The sequence below is a fragment of the Chiloscyllium punctatum genome, chromosome 7 (assembly GCF_047496795.1).
Source record: "Chiloscyllium punctatum isolate Juve2018m chromosome 7, sChiPun1.3, whole genome shotgun sequence".
In the NCBI taxonomy this organism is placed as follows: domain Eukaryota; kingdom Metazoa; phylum Chordata; class Chondrichthyes; order Orectolobiformes; family Hemiscylliidae; genus Chiloscyllium; species Chiloscyllium punctatum.
Window position 1 is genome coordinate 70,968,449 of NC_092745.1, and position 23,621 is coordinate 70,992,069.

Consider the following 23,621-nt stretch of genomic DNA (forward strand, 5'->3'; position numbering starts at 1 on the left):
AGGTCATCGTCTTCCCATCAAGATCCCCCCCATATCCCAAGTTAACAACATTAAAAACAGAAGAAATCTCATGCTGGACTCAACACAGATGCTGCCAGACATGCTGAGTTTCTCCAGCACTTTGTTTTTATTTCAGATTTGCTTTTCATTGGGCATTATCAATGTCTGCTATAATTAGGGTTGTATAAAGAAATCAAGTTAGAATCAGCTTAATCAAACTTTCTCGTGACTTTGCGTTATTTTCTTTATCGTGAAGTAATTTTTGGAGATACTGTGTTAGTCAACAAACAAAGCTGTTTGTTACTTAATCAAATATAGTGAGCAAGGCAGCATAATACCTCTAGGATGAGTAACATTTGAATGCATTCCTGCATACCTCACTGTGCTGTGGCACATCCAAGTCTGCGATAGTATTATTTTGAAATATATTTAGTTCAAGCTGAGTCCATATAAGCAATTCTTTTTCACTTAAACATATAAAAATCTTGAGTCATTCACAGCGATAAACAAGTGCTTATGAATGTATCTCAGTCTTGAGAACCCTTTATAATTTCCATTTTGTTTTTGGGATCCTCCTCTTTAGGATATATTTTGGTTACAAAGTTCATAATCAAATTCCTCTCTGTACTCAGATTTGTAAATACAGCCTGTGCCATCAACTTTGTGTTGATAGAATGTAGTATTTATGTGCTATTAGGTTTTTTGAAAATCAGATGCAAAGTCAGGAAATACTAGAAATGCAGTCGTTTACTTACTACCTCTTGAAGACAATAAATGGATGTTTCAGGAATAACTTCTGTCACTGACAGTTGTCCAAAATAGCTTCAATTGGCAATTAATAAAGAGACCCAATGACAAATGGTTAAAGGCATGAATAACCACTAAGCTTAAGTGGAATGATTCTAAGAAATAGTGATGCAAGTAATAGAATTACTGAAATTTCAAGGCTGATACTGTAACTAAACTTCTTGAAAGAACTCCCAGCTGGAGAATTACAGTATTAGAAATATTTTTGATTGACAGTACAGCCCAAGTGTAAATCTTTGCATCAAGCTACTATATTTTTAATTATTACATGTCACTTCTTCCATTTCAGGACAACCATACAATCAGCTGGCCATTCTGGCTTCCTCTAAAGGTGATCATCTTACAACCATTTTCTACTATTGCAGAAGTATAGCTGTCAAATTTCCTTTCCCAGCTGCTTCCACTAATCTGCAGAAGGCGCTTTCTAAAGCACTGGAGAGGTGAGCAAAGAAATGCATTAAGATATAATTGACTGGAACTTATTGTAACCGGCAAGTAAATACAGCCTGCCATTTGCTGGACCTGACCTTTCCCATTTAATTTCTATAATATTTTAGATTGGAAGTGGTTGACAGTTTGAGATGTAAGGTCTTATATCAGCAGGGCATGCAACTATGTATTTCTGAATGAGGAGGCCTAAATTTAAGCTTCATAAACTAAGTTTAAATCTAGCCAGATTTTTTTCAACATCCAAATGTCGACGCTTACACATATATAATCCGGCATCCGATCCATTCTGCAGATGGGAACAGTTTCCTTGTTACAGGTAACTCTATGATGCCCATTCATGACAGCAGGTTCAGTGACGATCGCAGATGCCTGATTGACAGACTGCCCCTCATGAAGTTCCACTCCCCTCCGATCCAAGTAACTACACTATTTAAACCTTTACTACAGGTGTATATAACTGTGGATGTCTATATCCAACATTAGGTTGGATAAAGATGGAACAGGAATGGGATTAAGCCTTGAATATTCAAATGTAAAATCAAGCAAAAACAAATTTGAGGGAAAGATAAGGAAAGTTAGGTGAAGAAAAAGCCAGTAGGAATTGCATAACATTCAAAAAGCATCTACAGCAATTAAAATCTGGAAGAATGCAATTCCTTACTTGTAAAAGTTGACTTCCAGTGCGACAGAGGTTGTTTGGCTGGATTTAAGGTTTATCACATGAGTGGTGTTTGGGTTCAAATTCTAAGTTCCTATGGGGAGTTTAGCCCATACCTACAGTATAAGTTCGGGAACCTGAACACCATTCTAGTTGGCATTGGACAGTGACACTTACCATTTTGTGTTTAACTATATATACATGCTTAGTGGAAATTGACATCTGTTTAGAATGTACGTAACAGTGAGCACTGCATGTCTCAAAAGGCTTAATATTAATTTCTGGCTGATGGTAAACGCTAATAAGATATTTGCATATTATAAGTTTCCAGTAAAACATCAAAAGTAATATATGATATAGCTACTTTTCATTTCATAAAATTACCTTGTGCACATTCTTGGCATTTCTGCATTTTAATATCAATTAGGTATTCATATTTTAGTTTGTGTTTTTTTAAAACCCTACTTGAAGTATTTTGTTCAAAATAACTACGTTTGGTATGCTAATGTTCCCAAAGTGCTGTGTTATTCAATGTTGAATGGCTTACGTGTTAGTACCCATGTTGTGATATCTAGTTTCGTCCTGGCCATTATGAAGCTGTGCACCCTCAAGGAAGTCCCTGTCACAAGTTATTTGAAACTAACTGATTAGTTGCAGATATGGAACAAGATTCAGCCTCCCGTTCTAAACTGCAAATTAGAGTATGCTTTCATAGTGTAGATTAGCTTTTGAATTTTACATTGTGCTTTATTTTGTTTATTATTTATCATAAACCATGTACTGTAAAATCATCTCAGCCTTTAAATTCTAGCAGAAATAATTAGTTTGATATGGAAGCATCTCTACATATATTTTTGTAATTCTAATTTATTACTCCTTTGTTCCCGTGCTCTTTTATATCAAGTGTTTATCAGATTGCCACTTTAACAGTAACCAATTGATTATTTACCACAAGTTCTGAAGTATTCCATGATTCTGCAACCTCTGCTTTTTTTCCTTCAGTGGTGCAGGAAACTAAAAATATTCCAAGCTCTCAAAATATTTCCAACTGTTGTGCCACTGTTTTTCTGGTTCCATTTTCTTGCCAGTTTATCCTGCAAAGTCCATTATGAATGCATTACATAAATCTCAATATGAACTTCTCTTGATCTCCCTTTTTATCCCTGGATAGTTTTCACAGCTTTCCTGGAATATCTGATAATTTCATATCTCAATTTTAATTAAATGATTATTAAAGGCTTTTTGAGGATTAAGAATATTGAATAAACCTTACCCTGTGCTTAAGATGAAAGTTAACATACTCCTTAAGTATTTTGTTTTAATTTGCAAAAGTAAAACTTTGGTTATATTTTAATATTTGTTTCTCATGGTTCGCTATTTTTGTAGCCGTGATGATATGAAGACAAAGTGGAATGTTTCTGACTTCATAAAGACTTTTATTAAGTTTCATGGTCATGTATACTTGGCCAAAAGTTTAGAGAAATTGTGTACTCTGAGAGAGAAGCTGGAAGACCAGTTCAAGGTAAGAATGCGATGTATTTTATAACGAGAAGCTATTTTCATGTTCAGGTTCCTACTGTTATAGAAGATATTCAAGAATTTCACTAGTTCATTGTTGCAGGAGTTTACTGAACTGTATTAGCATTTAAAGGGCATAAAGTGAGATTGAATTACATGTGAATAATTCTTGCATTTGAGAAATACTATTAATTTTAAATAGAGTAATCGAATCATGAGGGTGAGTTCGGAGGCTATGATTGTTGGCTGCCTACCAGTACATTTCACACTGAAAAACTGGGCGATTGCCAGATATTGTTGAAAATTCTCTTTTCCAATTCACTTGTGCATTTTTTTTGAAAAAAGTTCTTGATGGCCCCTGCCTGAAACAGGTGTGTGCCTTGTGGCTGCTTCTCCTGACCCAGCAGCAATTTTATGTGCTCTCGAAAACCCATCTTTTTGTGTTCACAATTTGGCTACAAACGATGGAAGAGCTGTGTACACATCTGATCTTCCTTGCCTGACTTCACTAATTCTCGAAATTTGCAAGTTGTTGTTGATAATTCCCATCACTACATCCCAGATCAGCACATTGCATATTTTTGTAATGTTTATAGCTGTGCAGCATTATGGAAGTGAGGTTTGCACCTGAAAGCTGATGTCACGGTTTTTAATAGGGGAAAGTGAGGACTGCAGATGCTGGAGGTCAGAGTTGATAGTGTGTTGCTCGAAAAGCACAGCATGTGCTGCCTGACCTGCTGTGCTTTTCCAGCACCACACTCTCGACTCAAAGTTTTTAAGTTGAGCCACCAGTGGAGATAGAAGTACGATAATTTTTAAATGTTGTAGATTGCACTACAGCTTAATCTTTATACACTAAAATTCAACATTTAGTTTTGTTTCATTCAGTTTTGCTCATTGAAGGGAATATGGTGGACATCTAATGCATTTAAAAAGGTGCATTATTGGTTAATTTTGTTTTATAACTTCAGGTTGCTGCACTCCTAGTTTAATATTTCTTAATTTAAACTTCTGAATAAGCTTTTGTGTAATCTGCATTATGTCCATCTTGAGATAATGGTCCCCTGCAAATATCAGCTTTATCATGTTGAATACCTTTACAACAATTTTCTGGAATTGTCTCAAGTAACCACAGTTCTGATTTAGATTTGATTTGTTTTCAGAGACTTCTTCCTCAGAAGGCATTCAGTTCTCAGCAACTTGTGCATCTTACAGTTATTAATCTGTTTGAGTTGCATCATCTGCGTGATTTCGGTACTGATTCTGATGACCATAGGTATAGTCAAGAAGAATTGTTGTGTTGGACGCAGCTTCTTGGTCTCTTCAGTAAGTGATACTTCCTTCAAAAGTAATGTTTGTTTTGGTGAAGTAATCATACTTGACTACCATTACACATTGAGATAGTCATAAGTAAGGAGTATTTTTACCATGCCAATAAGTGTCTCAAAGTCTGAAATTGGTCATGAAATATTTTATAGATCATAATTGGTGTCAAAATGGAACACAATTGAAATAAGTTGTTATTGTCTGCAATTTTGAAAGTGTTTTAGTGGTCAGGTAAGTTAGTGCTCAAAATTGCTGCTAACTTGTATAAACCTCCGACAAAAGTCCAATGAATGCAAAAACAGTTATCAAAGTTGACATCTAATGGCTATTGACTTGTTATAACTCTAAATTTGTGTAGGTGGCATTGCAAAGTCTCCTTTGTGTGTAAATCTGCACCAATTCACCACCTAACACTGCAAAATAACTTGTAAATAATGTGGATCAACAGGAAAGAAGATAGTTAGGCAACACCTAATAAACCATTTAACCAGAGCTTCAGTGTTTGGTGTAATTTATCATGCTATTAGATTCTGCTTAACTCTATGAATTAGTCTTTTTCTTTCCTCATATGAAAACTTCCAGAAATGACCTTGAAAGTCCTCTTGCTCACAGGAGGGTAGCTTTGTATGATTAAAGGTGTTGAATGCTATATTTAGTCATTCCACCACAACAGTCCTAAAAGAGAGAAATTATGCACTAAATAATATTTAGTTTATATCCTAACTCTTTCAACCATGTGATGCATTTCTTTTGGCGAAGTAAGATAATAAAAATTCTTGGATCACTGCTTGTCAGACCGTCATGTTGTATTTCGATCCAAATGTAGTATAGATCTTTTGCCTTGGATCTTGCTGTACTCAAAATAAGTTAAGTAATTAAGGTTGTACCTTAAAAAAAGGAAAGAACCTGCAGGTTTATAGGTTGTTACTGGAGGTGAATGTCAGAAGCACTTTATAGTTCACATACGTATGATGTAAAGTTGCTGAACAAAGTATTTAAATACAGTAGGTAAAAACAACCACTAATCCAGAATATAAATACATGGCCAACTTACATGCAGTAAAATTTCTCCAACAGCCATGAGGTAAAAGTAGACGATACGTTGAGACTTTCTGATTGGAGGATGCATATGAGCCAGGAAATCGGGAGAATTGCCCTCATTCATACATGTTGTGCTATAGGATCTTTTACATCTCTGAAGGGGGGGCAGATGGGGTTTCACTTTAACGTGTTACTGGAAAGGTAACTCTAATAGTAACAGTCTCTCAGAACTACACTGATTGTAAGCCTGGATTATATGCTTAAATATTGTAGTAGAGATTTAACCCAGGACCTCAAATGAGAGTATTGCAACTGAAATAGCTGAAATTAATTTGCCATGCAGGCCAAAATTGTAAAACCAACCTTCTCCATAGTCTTAAACCATTTATATCTGTTTATTCCTTATTGTCAAGACTCTGCCAATGGAGCCAGACTTTCTGAAAAACTGTTTTACTGAAATATGCAACTAATTTCCTCAACATAACTATAAATAGTTTCGGAAATGGAGAAAGTATATTTCATTCTTTGCGTTGTGCTTGAGGTTTGTGGTTAGGGAACATCTATTTTGGTGTACCCACTCAGCACTTTGCCTTATCATTTTATAAGGAGTAGCTTGTGCTTAATATTTGGTTAATTTAAAGTATTAGAAGAAGTCATAAATGATAGTTATCAATTATTTAAAAATTAAAATGTTAAATTAAAATCTTGTTTTTCCACAATTTTCCAGTGTCCTTTCTTGGAGTCATGTGCAAGTGTGCATTACAGGATGAGAATTTGAAAGAAACCTTAGGTGAATGCCCACTACCTGCTGTTAAAGTTTCGTTAGATTGGCTGAAGCTCAGACCCAATGTCTTTCAGGAGAGTCCATTAGAAGAAAGGCAGTAGTAAGTATTTAATTTTTAGATTACGTCAAGCTTAATCTATTCAATTGTAAATGAGGGTTGGGTAGCTCAGTTGACGGGACAGCTGGTTTGTGATGGGGTGGATTCAGTTCCCATACTGGCTGAGGTCATCTTGCTTAAGATGTGGTGGTTAAACTCACCATCAGTTCTTAGAATCATAGAATCCTTCCAGTATGGAAGCAGGCCATTTGGCCAGTCGAGTCCTCTTCAACCCTTCGAACCTGCAAACACAAGGAGAATATGCAAATTCCATACACCTAGTTGCCCGAGGCTGGAATTGAACCCAGGTCCCAAGCGTTGTGAGGCAGCAGTGCGAACCGCTGAGCCACCATGCCACCGTATGAGCTTTCCTGAGGTTTCACACATGAGATGCAGTTTGCACACACTAACGTCTGCAAACAGTTAAAACTTATTAAAGCTTGTACAACCTAGGTGACTCCTTTGACCCTTTCGCAGGCATGCGAATTCAAGTCAGAGGTCCCGAATACATTCTGTTTATAGAGATCAGTTGGTAATGCTCACAGGTAGATTAGATTACTTACAGCGTGGAAACAGGCCCTTCGGCCCAACAAGTCCACACCGAAGAGCAACCCACCCAGACCCATTCCCCTACATTTGCCCCTTCACCTAACACTACGGGCAATCTAGCATGGCCAATTCACCTAACCTGCACATTTTTAGACTGTGGGAGGAAACCGGAGCATCTGGAGGAAACCCACACAGGCACTGGGAGAATGTGCAAACTCCACACAGACGGTTGCCTGGGGTGGGAATTGAACCTGGGTCTCTAGCGCTGTGAGGCAGCAGTGCTAACCACTGTGCTGCCCACTCTGGTCACTCACCCATACCTCATGTTGCTGCAGATACAGCGGTCGGATAAGGTCATCCTCTGAGGTAATGCAAATGTAAATGCCCTAATCCTCGGGAATCGTTATGCAGACGATTTCCTGTCTTAGTGATTCCCCAAGACAATGTAGGTGTGATATGGGATGCCTGTGAAAGCATTTCTGAATGGAAGGGGCTGAAAGATAGTTTAATTTGATAATAGTAGGGGAGTAATAACTGTGTAATTGGAGTGAGAGTCATTCGCATTCCTGCATGAATGTTGTCTCCACCCACTTCCAGAATGTTCAGTCAGTGCAGTTTAACCCTTTAATATAATATCAATGTCCAGAGAGAGAGTCCAATTTAATCTTTTAACATTGCAACCATAGCGGGTTACCTCCTCTCTAATGGAGGAGCATCCCCTTGTTGCTCAGGGACTATGGCAACTTACTGTTATTCCGTGGTAAATCTTTTATATAAGCTGAAGATAGGAAATACATTTTTTTTCCTCCATTCCATGCTGTCCTGCAGATTCTGTCATCAGTTTAGTTTTCTTCTAAATATGTTTAAACTTGGACTCGCTTTTGGTTTGCTGATGGATTGAATGCCGCAGATTAACTGTCTGCTTCTGTGTTTAAAATTAATTTCTGAAATTATTAGAAGTTTCATCACGCATGCAAGAAATTTGATAGTTAATGCTTTAATTTGGAGTAATATGCCCCTTTATTGACCATCATTATTTATTTCAATAGCATTTACAAGTAAAGCAAAGGTAATTGATATTGAGTTACCCTTCAGTTATTTCACTTCTCGAACTTGAGTAGCAATTTAAGCTTTTCTGTTTAGGCTGAAGTGAGTTTGAAGCCCTATTCTCAGTAGGCACAGCACAAAGCTTTTCATAGTTCTGTGTAAATTAGTCCAATGCACCTTTTTTGAATGTTGTTAAGGTATAAGCTCTGAGCATTTGTTATAAAATAAAAGCTTTCACAAGTACGATCCGGAAGTAGTCTTTTAAAGATGTGTATACTTTTTGGGGTAGCTGTACTTTTAATTTTTTCTTTGTTCTTGGAATATGAATGACATTTAGAGGACTAAATTAATGGTCATTCATATTGATCTGACAATTGGGTAGTTTGCTATGTTTTCACTATTGGTGCTGTAGTTATGTAATCTAGTCTAAGTTCTCATTTCTAAAAGACATTTTTGATCCAGTTTATCTTCCACACACAACAGCTTTTGTGGTATGTTAATGTGCAAGTCCACGAGTCACAGTTTGCCATTGTGTGATTTGAGAAGGATAAGGATCCAGTACCATAACAGTTATATTAATGTGTCCTTATTTGGTCTGTGGCACATTTACTTTGGCAATGAAAAGATGAGGAATAACGGGAATCAAAATGTTGGAGAAAGGAGATAACAGGACCCAATAGTTACTATATCATTGGACTAAGTATTGATCTGAAAGAGAGTCATAGAGATGTACAGCATGGAAACAGACCCTTCGGTCCAACCCGTCCACGCCGACCAGATATCCCAACCCAATCTAGTCCCACCTGCCAGCACCCGGCCTATATCCCTCCAAACTCTTCCTATTCATATACCCATCCAAATGCCTCTTAAATATTGCAATTGTACCAGCCTCCACCACATCCGCTGGCAGCTCATTCCATACACGTACCACCCTCTGTGTGAAAAAGTTGCCCCTTAGGTCTCTCTTATATCTTTCCCCTCTCACCCTAGACCTATGCCCTCTAGTTCTGTACTCCCTGACCCCAGGGAAAAGACTTTGCCTATTTATTCTATCCATGCCCCTCATAATTTTGTAAACCTTTATAAAGTCACCCCTCAGCCTCCGACGCTCCAGGAAAAATAGCCCCCAGCCTGTTCAGCCTCTCCCTGTAGCTCAGATTCTCCAACGCTGGCAACATCCTTGTAAATCTTTTCTGAACCTTTTCAAGTTTCACATCTTGTAAGAATTCTAGTGCAGTAACAGTGAGGTACTTCTATCTTCATATAGACTTGGCAAACTGCATTGAGAAAGGTTATCTGAAAGATGAGTTCTGAGAAAGTTGTCATTGTAGTTTCTTGGAACAATTGACCAGAAATTCCAGTGGCCAGATAGTTGATGCAAAAGCATAGACTGGAGTTGCATATTGGGCATACATAAATTCCAATTAGCAATTTTCCTGTGACCTGAATGATCCATAAAAGCCCAGCAAAGTCAGTTTGAAGGATTCTGATTTACTTAAGCCTCTAACCTTTCCCTGAGTAACTACTAAGTTCAAAAACATGCTCTGCTTCCTGGGTAACTATTAAATTAAACTATCCACTGAACCAAGCATCTATATACACATAGCCTGGACCTAACATTTCCTTCCCTTCATACTAAATTGCTGGATTGAGCTCAACATGCTACCTTACGCAATATATCCTTGCCATCCTGGTGTCCTACTTCTCGCTGGCCCCATGTCCTACCTCCTTGCCCCTGAATAAGATTTTTAAACCTTGATTGGAATTTCTGGACAATTATTTCACAAAAGCAGTCAATGATTTTTCGATGATGTGGAGATGCTGGTGTTGGACTGGAGTGGGCAAAGTCAGAAGTCACGTGATACCAGCTGATAGTCCAACAGGTTTGTTTGAAATCTCAAGATTTTGGAGTGCTGCTCCTTTATCAGGTGAAGTGTGACTTCTGACAAGGTTTTCTTCAGTCTCGTTTTGTGTTGCCACATCTCCCCATGTAACATGCTAGAAATAAGTCTTAACTATTTCTGAGTCGTCATAAAAGTTAATTATTTTAGCTAAGTATGCAAGTCCATTCTTTACCTATCTGATAGACCCAGGCCAACAGAAAACATGGACCAGGTTTCTGTACTAACAAGAACTGCTATTTATTACAAGTAAATAGGTTCCAAGTACAGGGAAACAGCTATGAACTGTTGACCCACAAACTAGTAGGTATAGCTCTAACCACCTGCTAAAATCTCTTTTCTCTCTGTCTGTCTCTCTCTCTCTCTCTCTCTCTCTCTCTGTCTCTCTCTCTCTCTCTCTCTCTCTCTCACGCATATGCACTCTCTCTCGCACTGCCACTCTCTCTCGCACAGACACACAAAAAGCAAAATTGGTATTATGGGTGGAGTGGAAAAAAAGAATTGGGGAAGCAGTCAATCGCACTAGTTTGTGGGGTTCGTCGAGATGAATTTTTTTGCTTGCCAGGATTTTCTGTTCTTCAATCTCTTTTCTCCAGGATCATAGATTACCCATATAGTCTCTTAGTTATTGGTTAAAGTCCAGAATGTACAGCAGCTGGTTAGAGAAAATAAACTTGCTTTCTTCAGGCTTTAGGTATTTTACTGGAGAAGAAGACATTTCATCTGCCCTTGAGGTGACCTGCAGCAGTCCGAATGCTTCTGCCAGTATTGCTTATATCCAGAAGCTGTTCAGCCAACCATATAGATTAGATTACTTACAGTGTGGAAACAGGCCCCTCGGCCCAACAAGTCCACACCGCCCCGCCGAAGCGCAACCCACCCATACCCCTACATCCACCCCTTACCCAACACTACGGACAACTTAGCATGGCCAATTCACCTGACGTGCACATCTTTGGACTGTGGGAGGAAACCGGAGCACCCGGAGGAAACCCATGCAGACACGGGGAGAATGTGCAAACTCCACACAGTCAGTCGCCTGAGTAGGGAATTGAACCCGGGTCTCTGGCGCTGTCTGGTTACAACTCCATAAGCCAATCAGCAACCAGTTGTTGATTAAGTCTCACCTTTTTACACGTCTTCTCATGCCAACCCGCTGTCAGCTCCCTGCTTTAAAGCAACAGTGTAAACACAATTTATGATTAGTTCGGTAATTTACTTTTAAGAAGTGCATCAATTCCTTCTACAATCCTTGGTTTTAAAACAGCCCTTTTCCCATTTGAGTCTGCAATCAAAAATGTAGAAAAATGAAAAGATGTGTTTTTTTTTTCAAAGTAAAGAAACAGGATTTATAGTAATGTTAGTAAATGATCTTATAGGGTGGTGTAATCATTATATATCAATCTCAAGTTAATTTTGAGAGTGACCTTGTTGAAATAATGCCCTTGAATTTAAAACCAATTATGTATTTGCAAGCATAGATTAGCTAAGGTTGATTGGGGAAAAAACATTAAAAGATGTGGAGTTAGTCAGGATAATATCCAATATTCCTGATGATCATTGGAATGTTAAACCAGGAGTAAAGCATATACAGATGCTGCAAATGGATATGGGCAGGCTGAGTACACAAGGAATAGGGAAGGAGTAATGTTGCATGTCAAGCCCGCTCCACCATTTAACAAGATTGTGGCCAATCTGCCCTAGGCCATGACTCATTTTTCATATCAGCTCAGCATAGCTGTCAATTCCTAGCTGTTTAAATACAGTCTAGCCAGTGCAGCTCTGTGTTAGAGAATTTCAAACATTCGCCACCCTTGGAGAAGAAATTCCTTTGCAGCCTAATTTTAATGAGCATCTCCTTATTCTGTAATTGGTTCCCTTAGTTTCAGATTTCTTACTGGTGGAAACATTGTCTTAACATCTGCCCTTTCTTTGCCCCCTTAGATTCTTATGTGTTTCAATAAAAGCATCCCTTATTCTTGTAAACTCCCTTGAATAAGGGTGTAATCTGTTTAGCCGTTGTTGATAAGTCAACTCCTTCATCCAGGTATCAGACTAATGAAGTGCTTTTGAACAGCCTCGAACTAGTGGATTGATTTTCTTTTTTAAAATATGGCAGCAGAACTACACACTGTTATAGGTGTGCTCTTACCATCACTGTATAATTGTAACGAGCATTCCTTGTTCGTAAACTCCAACTCCCTGGTAATAAAGGCCAAATTTTGTTTGCCTTCTTAATTACATGCAACAGTTTGCATGATTGATTTTTTGTGTTTCATGCACTATACTACATTTTTTTGGAGTGGTTCTTCCTACCTCTGCTACATGAAATTCCATCTACCATGCAATAAGCATTCCCTTGCGGGTTCTTTGCCCTCATTACGACATGTCCTCCCACCAGTTTGTGTATTGTCAGCAAATTTAGATCCCAGTACACTATGTCCCCTCCCCTAAATCCTTCATAGATAGTAAATAATTAAGACCCTAGGACTGATCCTTGAGAGACACTATTACATCTTCCTAAGTGAGTGGGAATAAAATGACAGATTGAGAATAAAGTGGAAAATATAAGGTCATTTCACTTTATTAGGTTAATTAGAAAAATATACTATTTTGAAATGCAGTGGACTGGAGAATAAAGTGGCACAAAGGAACGTGGGATCCTTGTACACAAATCACAAAATGAACATGCAAGTACAACAAACAGGGGAAAAAATATATGTTGGTCTTTATTGCAAAGATCTGAAGTATGAAAGTAAGAAGGATTTGCTGCAATTACACAGAATTTGCTGAATATGCAGCAGGAGTGCTTTATCAGTTTTGGTCTTCTTACCTAAAAAAGAGTGCACTTACTTTGAAAGTATTGCAGCAAAAGTTCAGTAGTTTGATTCCTGGGATATGTGTGTGTGTGTGTGTGTGTGTGTTGTCCTGTGCTGAGAGGTTGAATAGATTTGGCATGTACTTCCTCATGCTTAGGGGAGTAATTAGAATATAATGAAAGCTTTTAGGATTCTGAGTGGTGGATTCAGAAATAGAAAGTGAAGTTGTTTCCCTATAGATAATTCTGTGTTTTATGAGAAGAGATTAATCATTTAAAATTGAGACAGGAAATTCCTTCACTTGGAGAGTTCTAAATTTTTGGAATTTTATGTACCAGGGAGCTACGCAGCTCACTCATTACATATGTTCAAATTCTAACTACCTCCTCTTCAGTAGGTTGAGATGAGCCAGTTATTGAACTTCAGAAGAACTGAGGAATAAATCATAAAATTGAGGTAACATGTCAGTTACTAGTGGAAAGCATGGCAGGATTAAGATGGCACAGGGCATGTTCTTGCTCCTAGCTGTGTACATTTTTAAACTGGGTGGTAAAAACATCCAGCATTGGTATGGTGCTCATTAATGTCATGACTATTTCTTACCTTACTCCATTCATAAGACTTTTACCATGGTCAAACACACACTTGCCAATCTGGACCACAGTTGGATGTGCAGCGCTGATAATTCCATTATTTTGTATCATTAAAGTTTTGTTTCTTTTTTTTCTTTCAGCATTTGGCCCTGGATTGTATCATTGCTGAACAGCTTTCATCCACAGGAAGACGACCTTTCTGGCTTTAATGGTATGGGTGTTTGATGCTTAATTAATCAATTAATTCTAAACATGAGGAGAAAAAGAGTGTACTATATAGAGCATGAGGAACTTTTATTGAAGGATAAGGTATTTTTAATTTGGTAAGTCTTCCATAGTCATGAAAGCAGGTATCGAATGCATTTATGATTCAGGGTTGGGCTGAGCATACTGAGGAATCCTTATGACAACATTATTCTTCTTCATTCTTACAAGCATAAGTGGTGTGATTATCTTTTAAAGTATTCTCCTTTATTCCACTCAAGGTTATTTTTTTCTTTAGCAAAGTTTTGAGCTAGATGATTGCTCAACAATGTTGCTCATGATTTCACTGGTCAGAGATGCCTTTGAGCTACTGAACAGGTTTCTTTCCAGATTTGCAGATTATCGTCCCTGTGACTTCATGATTCTGGACCTATTTTTAAAATATAATTAGTGTTGAAGTAATGTAGAGGGGCACACTCTATCTTTATCCTCTTTCCAAAATATAGGGAGAGGTTCTGAAGAAATAAAGATCCCAACTGAAATAACTTTTGGAGGGAATTTGCTTAAGTTTTCCCTTGATTGCATATAAAACGAAAGACGTTTATCCATAAGCATGCTTGAGCAGTTTTTGATACTCTAAGCATGTGAATGTTCTAGAACTGATATATCCAAACAGAATGGTCTTTCCCAAGATCTGTTGTAGGAGCATACTTGTGCAGTTGATTTTGGCAGCATTCTTTCGTGTGTTTCTGAGAAGAATAGCGCAGCAAGAAATTAAGTAGAATTTTGGCATTGTTATCTATTCTACCTTTAAACATAATTCAGTGAATGAAATACATCAAGCAACTTTTATGAAATTCTCAATGATTTACAGTTGATTTTTAAAATCAGAATGAAGAAAGTATTTGTCCAAATGTCGAAAACAAAAATTGAATAATAGATTTGTGTAAATGTTTGCTTAATTATTTCTCATTTCTTTCTCCCACTCTGGTCCCTTTCCAGCTACTCCTCTTCCTGAAGAATTTGAATTACAAGGGTTCCTTGCACTCAGACCTTCTCTAAGGTAAAAAAACTAACTTTTTTTTTAAAGAAATGGTTAAGTAACATGCATATAGTTAGCATTGGTTATTTTAAAAGAAGCCTACTTTGTGACAAACTTCATAAGAACGTATTGGAAAGGATAAGAAAAAAGCCTTTAGGTCTATCAAGGCAGTCCCCCCTCATATGCCAACTTGGACAGCCTAAAATCAAAAGCACTTTCATACCATACATGTAATTCCTCTGATTCTGAACTAACCTGAATCATTTAACTTTTACAGTGCAGAAAGTGGCCATTGCATCTGTGCTGGTGTTCTCCAAGTGAGATCACAATTATATTTCCGTGCCTTTTCTCTATATCATTTTAAGCTTATCAAGTATTTATCCACTTTTCCTTTTAGTGGCTATGCCAATAAAGGCAGAAAATGTTTGAAATGCTCAACAATCTTGGCAGCATCTGAGAGAAAGAAACAGAGTTAATACTTAACACCAGTTCAAACAGGTTCTGATGAAAGACTGCATCTCTGAAATGTTAACTCTTAACAAATGCTGCCAGATCTGATCAGTATTTCCAAGATTTTCTGTTATTTCAGCTTTCCAGCATCCACCATAATTTCCTTCTCTAAAGATTCTGCTCCCAGTGCATTTTCTGACAAATTCTAACATTTTTTGCATTGGTAAAAGAAAGTTATTCTGACCTCCTATATAATTGATTCATTGGCCATTGGAAGTACTTTTTCAGTGTACTTTGGAAATCTGGATTCCCCTTATTTAATTTACAGCTTTATCCAATAGTAAAAATTTTAATTTTTAAGGAATCAACGATAGAAGTCGGTCACAAAGTTGTCAACTGTCATCTGCATATAAAATTGCTTAATAAAACATAGTTCAAATTGTGAGTTCAAGGCGTTTAGTTGGTGGAACAGTATTTGATGCAGGAAGTTGAATTAATAAATGAATTACACAGAAAATATTTTACAACTGAGCGATCTTCTGGTTTAACCACTAAATCCAGAAAAGGACATATACTGACTTATTTCTGACTGTATAACTTCTATCTTGAGTGCCCACCTCTACCTCTGTAGCATTATTCACCTTTGTTTGTATATTTATCCACCTGCCATAGACATTGTTTTCATGGTTGATATCCATTCTGCACCCACAATAAATCTAAGAATTCCTAACAGCATGTTTAAATCCACTTATGACCTTCATCCACCCTCTGTTGAAGCTCCTCCAGTGATACATTCTCACTTCACTGGCTCTGTTCCTCTAATCCTCGTCATTTGTCTTTGTGTTTACACTGTTGATAGCTAGGTAATATATTGTCTATCAAGTTGATAGATGTTTTAGATACTTAAATGTTAGTCATAATTCCCTGCTTAAACTTTGTATCTGTTTCTGTTTTAAGAACTTCTTTAAAACCAATTTCTTGACCATGTTTTAATAACTAGTTTTTTGATGCTTGGCATCTTTATTTACCCCTTGTTTCACTCAAGACTTATGTATCTTTCTACGTAAAAGGAATTGTGTAAATGCAAGTTGTTGTCATGTCCTGTTTTCATAGGTTTTGAAACCATTGTGGCTGGCTCTTTGTAATCGCGAGTTGCCCCACTTGAAAGAATGCTTTAACAAAGTCTAAATCTTATCTGTGAAATCACTTTCTTCAGTCATTTCTCTTCTAAACATGTTATTGATATTTGTAAAGCAGCTTGTTTGGCTTAAAGAATCCACTATTGAAAGGGTCCTCTGACTTAATAGTGACAACAGAGATTTAGAATGTTAGCAGATTTGGTTATGAACCTTGACAAGTGGACAAGAAAACCAAAGCATCTTTATATTAATTGGTATTATGGAGTCTACCCAGATACATTAAAAATTTCATCTCTTGGCATAATTAGTCTATGGAAGGTAATAGTCCAGCCAGGAGAGGATTCACTTTGATTTTGACGTCTTACTAACAGCTTAAACGTAACTAGTCATCCTTAACAAACGAGAATACTACAGCAGTGTTTTCATGCAACTCTTTTTGTTGACCGCACTAAGCCAACTGTTTTCACTCCTTAATTACTAAATTACTGGGAAGAAAACTCAATGTTAGCAATGTTGAAACTAGTTCATACACTACACAGAGCGAAGCAGTGTGTTTGTTTTCCGTCTTGTTCCTGTCGGGTTTAGGATTAGTTTAAACGGTGAAGCTAGTGTTTAAATAAAAAGAGCAACTTGCTGCACTACTCCTTTTAAAATACAAGAGATGTACAAGAAAATAGTTTGTAGTTGAGCTGTTTTTACATGATCATTAATTCCAGAAAAGTACTTTTGATAATTTATTGCCAATAAATGAGGGTTCAGAAGAAGCAAAGCTACATTCATAAACTTGTGTGCAATACTAGAAACGCCAAGAGATAAGTTGCCATCTGATTAAACTTTCTGATGGCATCCTCAACTCTGTGTACAAGAAAATGGTTGTCATTTTGACAACTTCAAGCAAATCCTGTTTGACAGACTATTGAAAGTAATAGGTAAATTGAATTTTATGATCATGAATAGCCTGATTTCATTTGCTTGCTCTTATTTCCTATTCCCTGATACTCTAACGAAAATTTATTTCTCATTCTCAAATATTGATTGACTCGGTAACCAGTTCTTTTGACATTATTTACATGACATTTCCACATTCCACTAACCTTTTGTGCAGTAAAGTGTTTCCTCATTTCACTCTGGTGTAACCATGCTCTAATTGCTCATTCATTTGATCTGTTTATGTCCTTTGCATATGGGAGCAGCAGGTTACACAACTTAGTTTATTCTAACTTGTGCCATTTGTAACCTGCATGTAGAATTCTAATTCTCAGACAAGTCATTGATGTAAATGCTACAGATCCTTAAGAAATATCACTGATCACATCCTACTGATTAAAAATGCATTCGTGTCTCTACTAGATCACTGACCTCAACTAATTCTCATTCTCTTTCCTCAGGTCACCTTTGCTTCCATGATGTCTGACAATTTTGATGATATGAATTAGGTTTTATGAAATGCCTCTCTTGCGCTCTCTCGTGCCTGTGATTTACATTAATTTTAAACAATGGAGTAACATTTAGACTTTTTATGCCTGAAGCTAGAGACCCTCCAGGAACTCAGCTTTTGTTTCTCCATATTTTTTAAATATCTGGAGCTCAAGCCTAGCCAATCTCTAAAAATTTTCAACTTAGTTATGTTAATTTCTCCATTAAATTTTAAGCATATTAAATGCAGTAGATTCCTTCTCGCCACTTATTTTGCAGTACCTTGTGTCTCTGGTATTTTGTCTTCCCCTACTGTGAAGACAGATGCAAAATCCTTCTAACAAATCTGCAATTTCTTTGTTGTCTATTATAGTCCACTTACATTTTCTTTTCATGCACCCCTAACTACTCTTGCTTAATATGCCGATAAAATCTTTTACTGTTCACTTTTAAATCGCTTACAAGTTTAAATTTATATCTCAATTCTTTTAATAATGGTCCCACTTGTTGGATTTCACTTTTTATATTCGCATGAACACTTGCTTCCAGCTTGTTTATTATGGTTGATTAAATGCACAAGAGAGACCTTTGCTGCTAAGACCTCTTTTGGATAGTGTTGCACTACATTGTTGAACACCTCTCATTGTTTGTAGGTTTACCTATTAACAGCTGAGGCCAATTTATTTTGGTAATTTCATTTCCTTTAGTTCTGTGATTTACTTTAATTTTAAGCCTTCGTTCATGGCTTGTGTTTGTTTCTCAAACCCTAATATCAAATTTAATCATCTTATCACTATTTATAAGACATTCGCTTACAATCAGGTTATTAACTAGTTCTGTCAATTAAGCATAGTTTAACCTAGTATACCTTTCTCAAATGTTGGTTTGAAACACTTTGGTGTTACAACTTGAGCTATTTTGCTTTTCCTGGTCTAGGGGAAAATTAAAACTTCCTATTATAACAATGTAATTTGTCTGTCTGATCTTATACTGTTCCCCCACTCCACTATCTGTGTCTGCAGGTGTGGGTAAACAAGTCTCATGAGTTCTGCATCCTTTATTGTTTATTCCTCTGATCTCCCCTACTAATCATGCATGTTGATATTTCTTTCCACTGCTATGATGTTGGGTTTTTATCAGTATTTCTATTGCACTACTTCCACCAATTTTCTTGTCCTTTGAGAAGATGCCATATTTGGTTGCTAGTTAGGTCCAACCTACTCCTGTGCTTTTAATGCAGGGTTGCCCTGCCTTTTCACGTAATGAGTCCCATTTCAATTTTCTCACTCAAGGGTTAAAGAAGGCATTTGGTATGCTTTCCTTTATTGGTCAGAGAATTGAGTACAGGAGTTGGGAGGTCGTATTGCGGCTATACAGGACATTGGTTTGGCCACTTTAGGAATATTGTGTGCACTTCTGATTTCCTTCCTATCGTAAAGATGTTGTCAAACTTGAAAGGGTTCAGAAAAGATTTACAAAGATGTTGCCAAGATTGGAGGATTTCAGCTGTAGGGAGAGGCTGTGAATAGGCTGGGGCTGTTTTCCCTGGAGCGTCAAAGGCTGAGGGGTGACCTCACAATCATGAGGGGCATGGATAGGATAAATAGACATGGCCTTTTCTCTGTTGGGGGAGTCCTGAACTAGAGGGCATAGGTTTAGGGTGAGGGGGGGGGGGGGGGGAAAGATATAAAAGAGACCTAAGGGGCAAGTTTTTTATGCAGAGAGTGGTAAATGTATGGAATGAGCTGTCAGAGGAAGTGGTGGAGGCTAGTACAGTTGCAACATTTAAAAGGCATCTGGATCGGAAGAGGAAGGGTCTGGAGGGATATCGGCTGGGTGCTGGCAGGTGGGACTAGATTGGGTTGGGATATCTGAACAGCATGGATAAGTTGGACCGAAAGGTCTGTTTTCGTGCTGTTACATCTCTATGACTGTATGACCCTAAATGAGTTTTGACACAGCACTAAATGCATTATCTACATTATGTAATGTAGATAATGTAAAATAGATAATTCGTTAAGATCATTAAAATTTGCCAAGGAACTAACAAAACCCTTTTTTTGCTCAAGAAATGAAGCTAGAGAGAGAGATGCAGATTAGATCCCATGTTCTGATCATCAGAAGAGAAGTTCAGAGCCAAGCTAATAATGAATTGAGCGAATTCTGGCCTAGCTTTAGCCTCTACCTTCTTACATTGTGAACTGGCCTCAGCAGAATTCATGCAAGAGTGTAGAACAGGCCTTTCTGCCTGTATTCCCTCTTCAGTCTGGTTTTTATGGGAGGAAGAATATGCATGGATATCTGGATCACTCACAGATTCAGGATTAACACTCATTCTGCTATCAAAAACAATTTCCCTTTTCTCTTACGAGCACTCACGTATAACCCCAACTCTTAGCTCTTGTTCTTTCAGGCTCCCCTCTGTCTTGCTTGCTTGCCCATTCCTTTGGCATGCCTTCTATTAGTCCAGTTTACTTGCCTGTTACCAATCAGATTGCATGCGTGACCTGGATTTGAGCTTCTAATTTCTTTCTCTTATACTATCAGCTTTTGTGTCCAGAGCTTTTATTTGAGTTACTTCCTATGTTACCAGGGTTGTATTTTGTATATTTTGATATGCAATAGATTTTAGTCTGTTGCCAATTAGCATGCCGGTTGGGTTTTAATCTAGAGATTACCACCCTAAAAGTCTTGCTATTCATTTCAATATTAAGTTGTTACATCAGAGATATACTGTGTAGAGCTTCCCCTTTCTAATGTATTTGATTCCTACATGGGCTGTAGCAACTGATTCACTTCCGTCCCTTTCTGTGTATTTGAACAGTCAATTTTGGACATCTCTTGTCCTCCTAAGCTCTGTTACGACTGCTCAGGACTACATGGTGTTACTTCTGCCCTCTTATAAATTCACAATAACTGGAATCTTACTTTCCCATAACAACGAAGTACTTGGATTGCTGGAATTCTAAAATATAAGCAGAAGCTACCAGAAATATTCATCAGGTCTGGCACAATCTGTTAGGAGAAAGTGAGGACTGCAGATGCTGGAGATCAGAGCTGAGAAATGTGTTGCTGGAAAATCTGTGGTGAGGAAGAAAAACATTCGAGTTTTTGGTCAATGAGACTTCTCTCTTCACAGATGCTATGAGACCCACTGAGTATTTACATCAATATCTGTTCAGTCTCTGTTCTGCTTTGTTTGTGCCACCCTTGCCTCTTTTGAACTACCTGTAGTCCTTTATTGTTTAATGTCTTGATTACTGTTCGGCCTGTCCTTGTTCCACCGCCCTTCGTTATCCTTACAAGTAACATTGACATCATGCATATTAGGCAAGACCATTTTCTGTGGTTACTCCTTTCATTTGTCTTGTTACACTGAGTTACACATGCCTCTCCCTATCTCCTTGTACTTAATCCTTTTGGCTGCTAAACTCAACTACATTTTTCTGACATCAGTGGATGAGTGGCAAAGAGTTCTTTAAAACACACTGTTTAAGAAAGAAAAGGGGGAGAGAAATAGAATCCCAAAGCAATTGACACACATCTTTAGTATTTTATATGACTGCTGAGATTTTGCCAAATTTCTCCATTTGCTGAGGTTATTTCATTGTTTGTATTCTGGAAGGTTTTTTAACTTCTGTGGTATTTGCTCTGTGTCATCAGTCTTTTCAAGATGTTCTAAATATTAATATATTTTGTTTTTCTAAAGAAATCTGGATTTCTCAAGTGGGCACCAAGGAATAGTGGTAGACAAGGAAGGGCAGCAACTAAGCACACGTCATCAGCGATTGCTTGCTTTGGGAAAGTGGATAGCAGAAAATCATTCCAGGTATACTTGATCTGAATCAAAAGTTTAAATTTCACTGTATATACAGAATCTTCTGCTTAGATTGGCTGACAGTAGCTGTAACCAATGAAAGAAGATTTGAAACGATTGTATTTCAACTTCGTTTTGCTTCAGAATGCCTCAGTGAGTTCATCAAATCCTGAAGTTTATAGATCAGCAAGGTTCTTAGCATTGCGTTATCCGATCTCACTGAATTTTCTCCAATTGCCTCTGGTTTGCTGAATCAAATCACTACCTGGCCACTCCTGAAATTGCATGTCTCTGGACAGTGCCAAAGATAGCATTGGGTTTATCCCAGTCAGAAGTTCACAGGACATGTATTCTGGCATCAAACTGGTCCCACGTATTAAAGGTTGATGGAATTATATACCTGCAATAGGGTAGGGGAGAAAGATTAGAAAGTCACACTAACCAGGCCAAATATTAAAAGCGTGTGCCCAAATTACAATTTCAGATTTGTGAAAGTGAGAGATTCTAGGACATCTCATCTTAAACAAATTAAAATGTGATGCCTTAACTTGTTGATTAATGTTTTGTAACTGGGAGCAGATTTTTATTTTCCCCATCATTGTTGTAATAAACGACCTGAAGTCAGACTGCACCATACAAGTTTGGAACTGCGAAACTAATTAATTTGCTTAAATTTTGCATTCAGTGCAATATTGCTTGTCATTCCTTTAGGAAGAGTGCACATATTTACTTGTGGGACAATAGTGAAGTTGTAAGGTCATTGAACTAGTAATCCAAAGGCTTAGGCTAATGCACTGGGGACTCAAATCCTTTGATGACAACTAGTGTGATTTAAATTTTGTTAAGTAAATTTGGAATTGAAAGCTAGTCTTAATTAAATCCTGGACCAGAAAAATAGTGAAACTATTGTCAAGGTCACTGTCCTTTTTAGGGAAGGAAATATACCATCCTTATATTCTTTGGCCTACAAATGACTTCAGACTAAAGCTAAAATGAATCTTAACTGTCTTCTGAAATTATTTAGCAAGCCACTCGACTCCAGGGCAGTTAAGAATGGGTAAAAAATGCTGGTCTTGCCAATGATTTCCATGATCCATGAAAAGTAAGGAAAAATATTACCAATGGGCTCTTTTATCCTTCAGATTTACTGTCTTTTAGATGAGTAAAATGACTACCCTTCTTGATCATCGAAGCCAGACTTTTCTGGTGAAGAGAATACAGGAATGAGTTGGCGTAAAATCTGCATCTAATCCTCAGCAAAGAAGTCCAATGTAGGAGGCACATAATTAGAAGAAACTAAGCTACCAGAAATATTTGATTAGTTTTAACAAATTGTTTAAATCTCATTGTCCTTTGACATCGAGGCACTCTTGCTTTTACTTAAAGCGGTCTGTGGGGTGCTGTTGCATTGTTGCAATTTAACTATATCTCTGGTTGAACATGTATTTCATCAAATCTCGAATAGTTTGAAGGGAATTTTACAGATTACATAAAAGAAAATTATAGGCTGTTGTTAAACATGGAAATGGAGGTAGACCATTCAGCCCTCAGGCATGTTTGTCCATATAGTCAGAAAATAGCTAACCTCTTTCTTAACTGTCTAGAAATTAAATGTTGTTTTCCAAGAAATCACTTTGAATTTGAAATTGACCTATCCTCATTGAAAGAAGATTCCAGATTTTCACTACACTTCTTGTGGTCGCTGATATCCCACCTGATTGGTCTAGCTCTAATTTTAACATTGGTTCAGATTTTCCAATGGCTACAGTTGTTTCTGCAACATGGATGGGAGTTGTGTACAGGGACCTTCTCAAATTGCAATGTAACAAACCCCGAGGAATTGCCTGAGAAATTGAAGATTCTACTTGGCAATTCCACTGTACCTGAAACCCTTCAAAAATATAATTTTAAATCAGAATTTAGACGGTTCAGCTGCAGTTCAGTAAAAGGTTATTCAGGAAGA

At 37.4% G+C, this 23,621-nt stretch overlaps 1 protein-coding gene across 3 annotated transcripts in view; it reads left to right on the forward strand.

Annotated features, from left to right (window-relative positions):
• The window catches only part of smg7 (SMG7 nonsense mediated mRNA decay factor), a 144,381-nt gene that overhangs the window by 78,909 nt on the left and 41,851 nt on the right, over positions 1-23,621 (forward strand). For all 3 annotated transcript variants that reach the window (XM_072573943.1, XM_072573941.1, XM_072573944.1), the window contains exons 7-13: positions 1,097-1,247; positions 3,302-3,437; positions 4,597-4,759; positions 6,528-6,684; positions 13,731-13,801; positions 14,797-14,857; positions 21,551-21,670. In XM_072573943.1, coding sequence (XP_072430044.1) covers positions 1,097-1,247; positions 3,302-3,437; positions 4,597-4,759; positions 6,528-6,684; positions 13,731-13,801; positions 14,797-14,857; positions 21,551-21,670 — 859 coding nt within the window. The remainder of the gene's footprint in view (positions 1-1,096; positions 1,248-3,301; positions 3,438-4,596; positions 4,760-6,527; positions 6,685-13,730; positions 13,802-14,796; positions 14,858-21,550; positions 21,671-23,621) is intronic.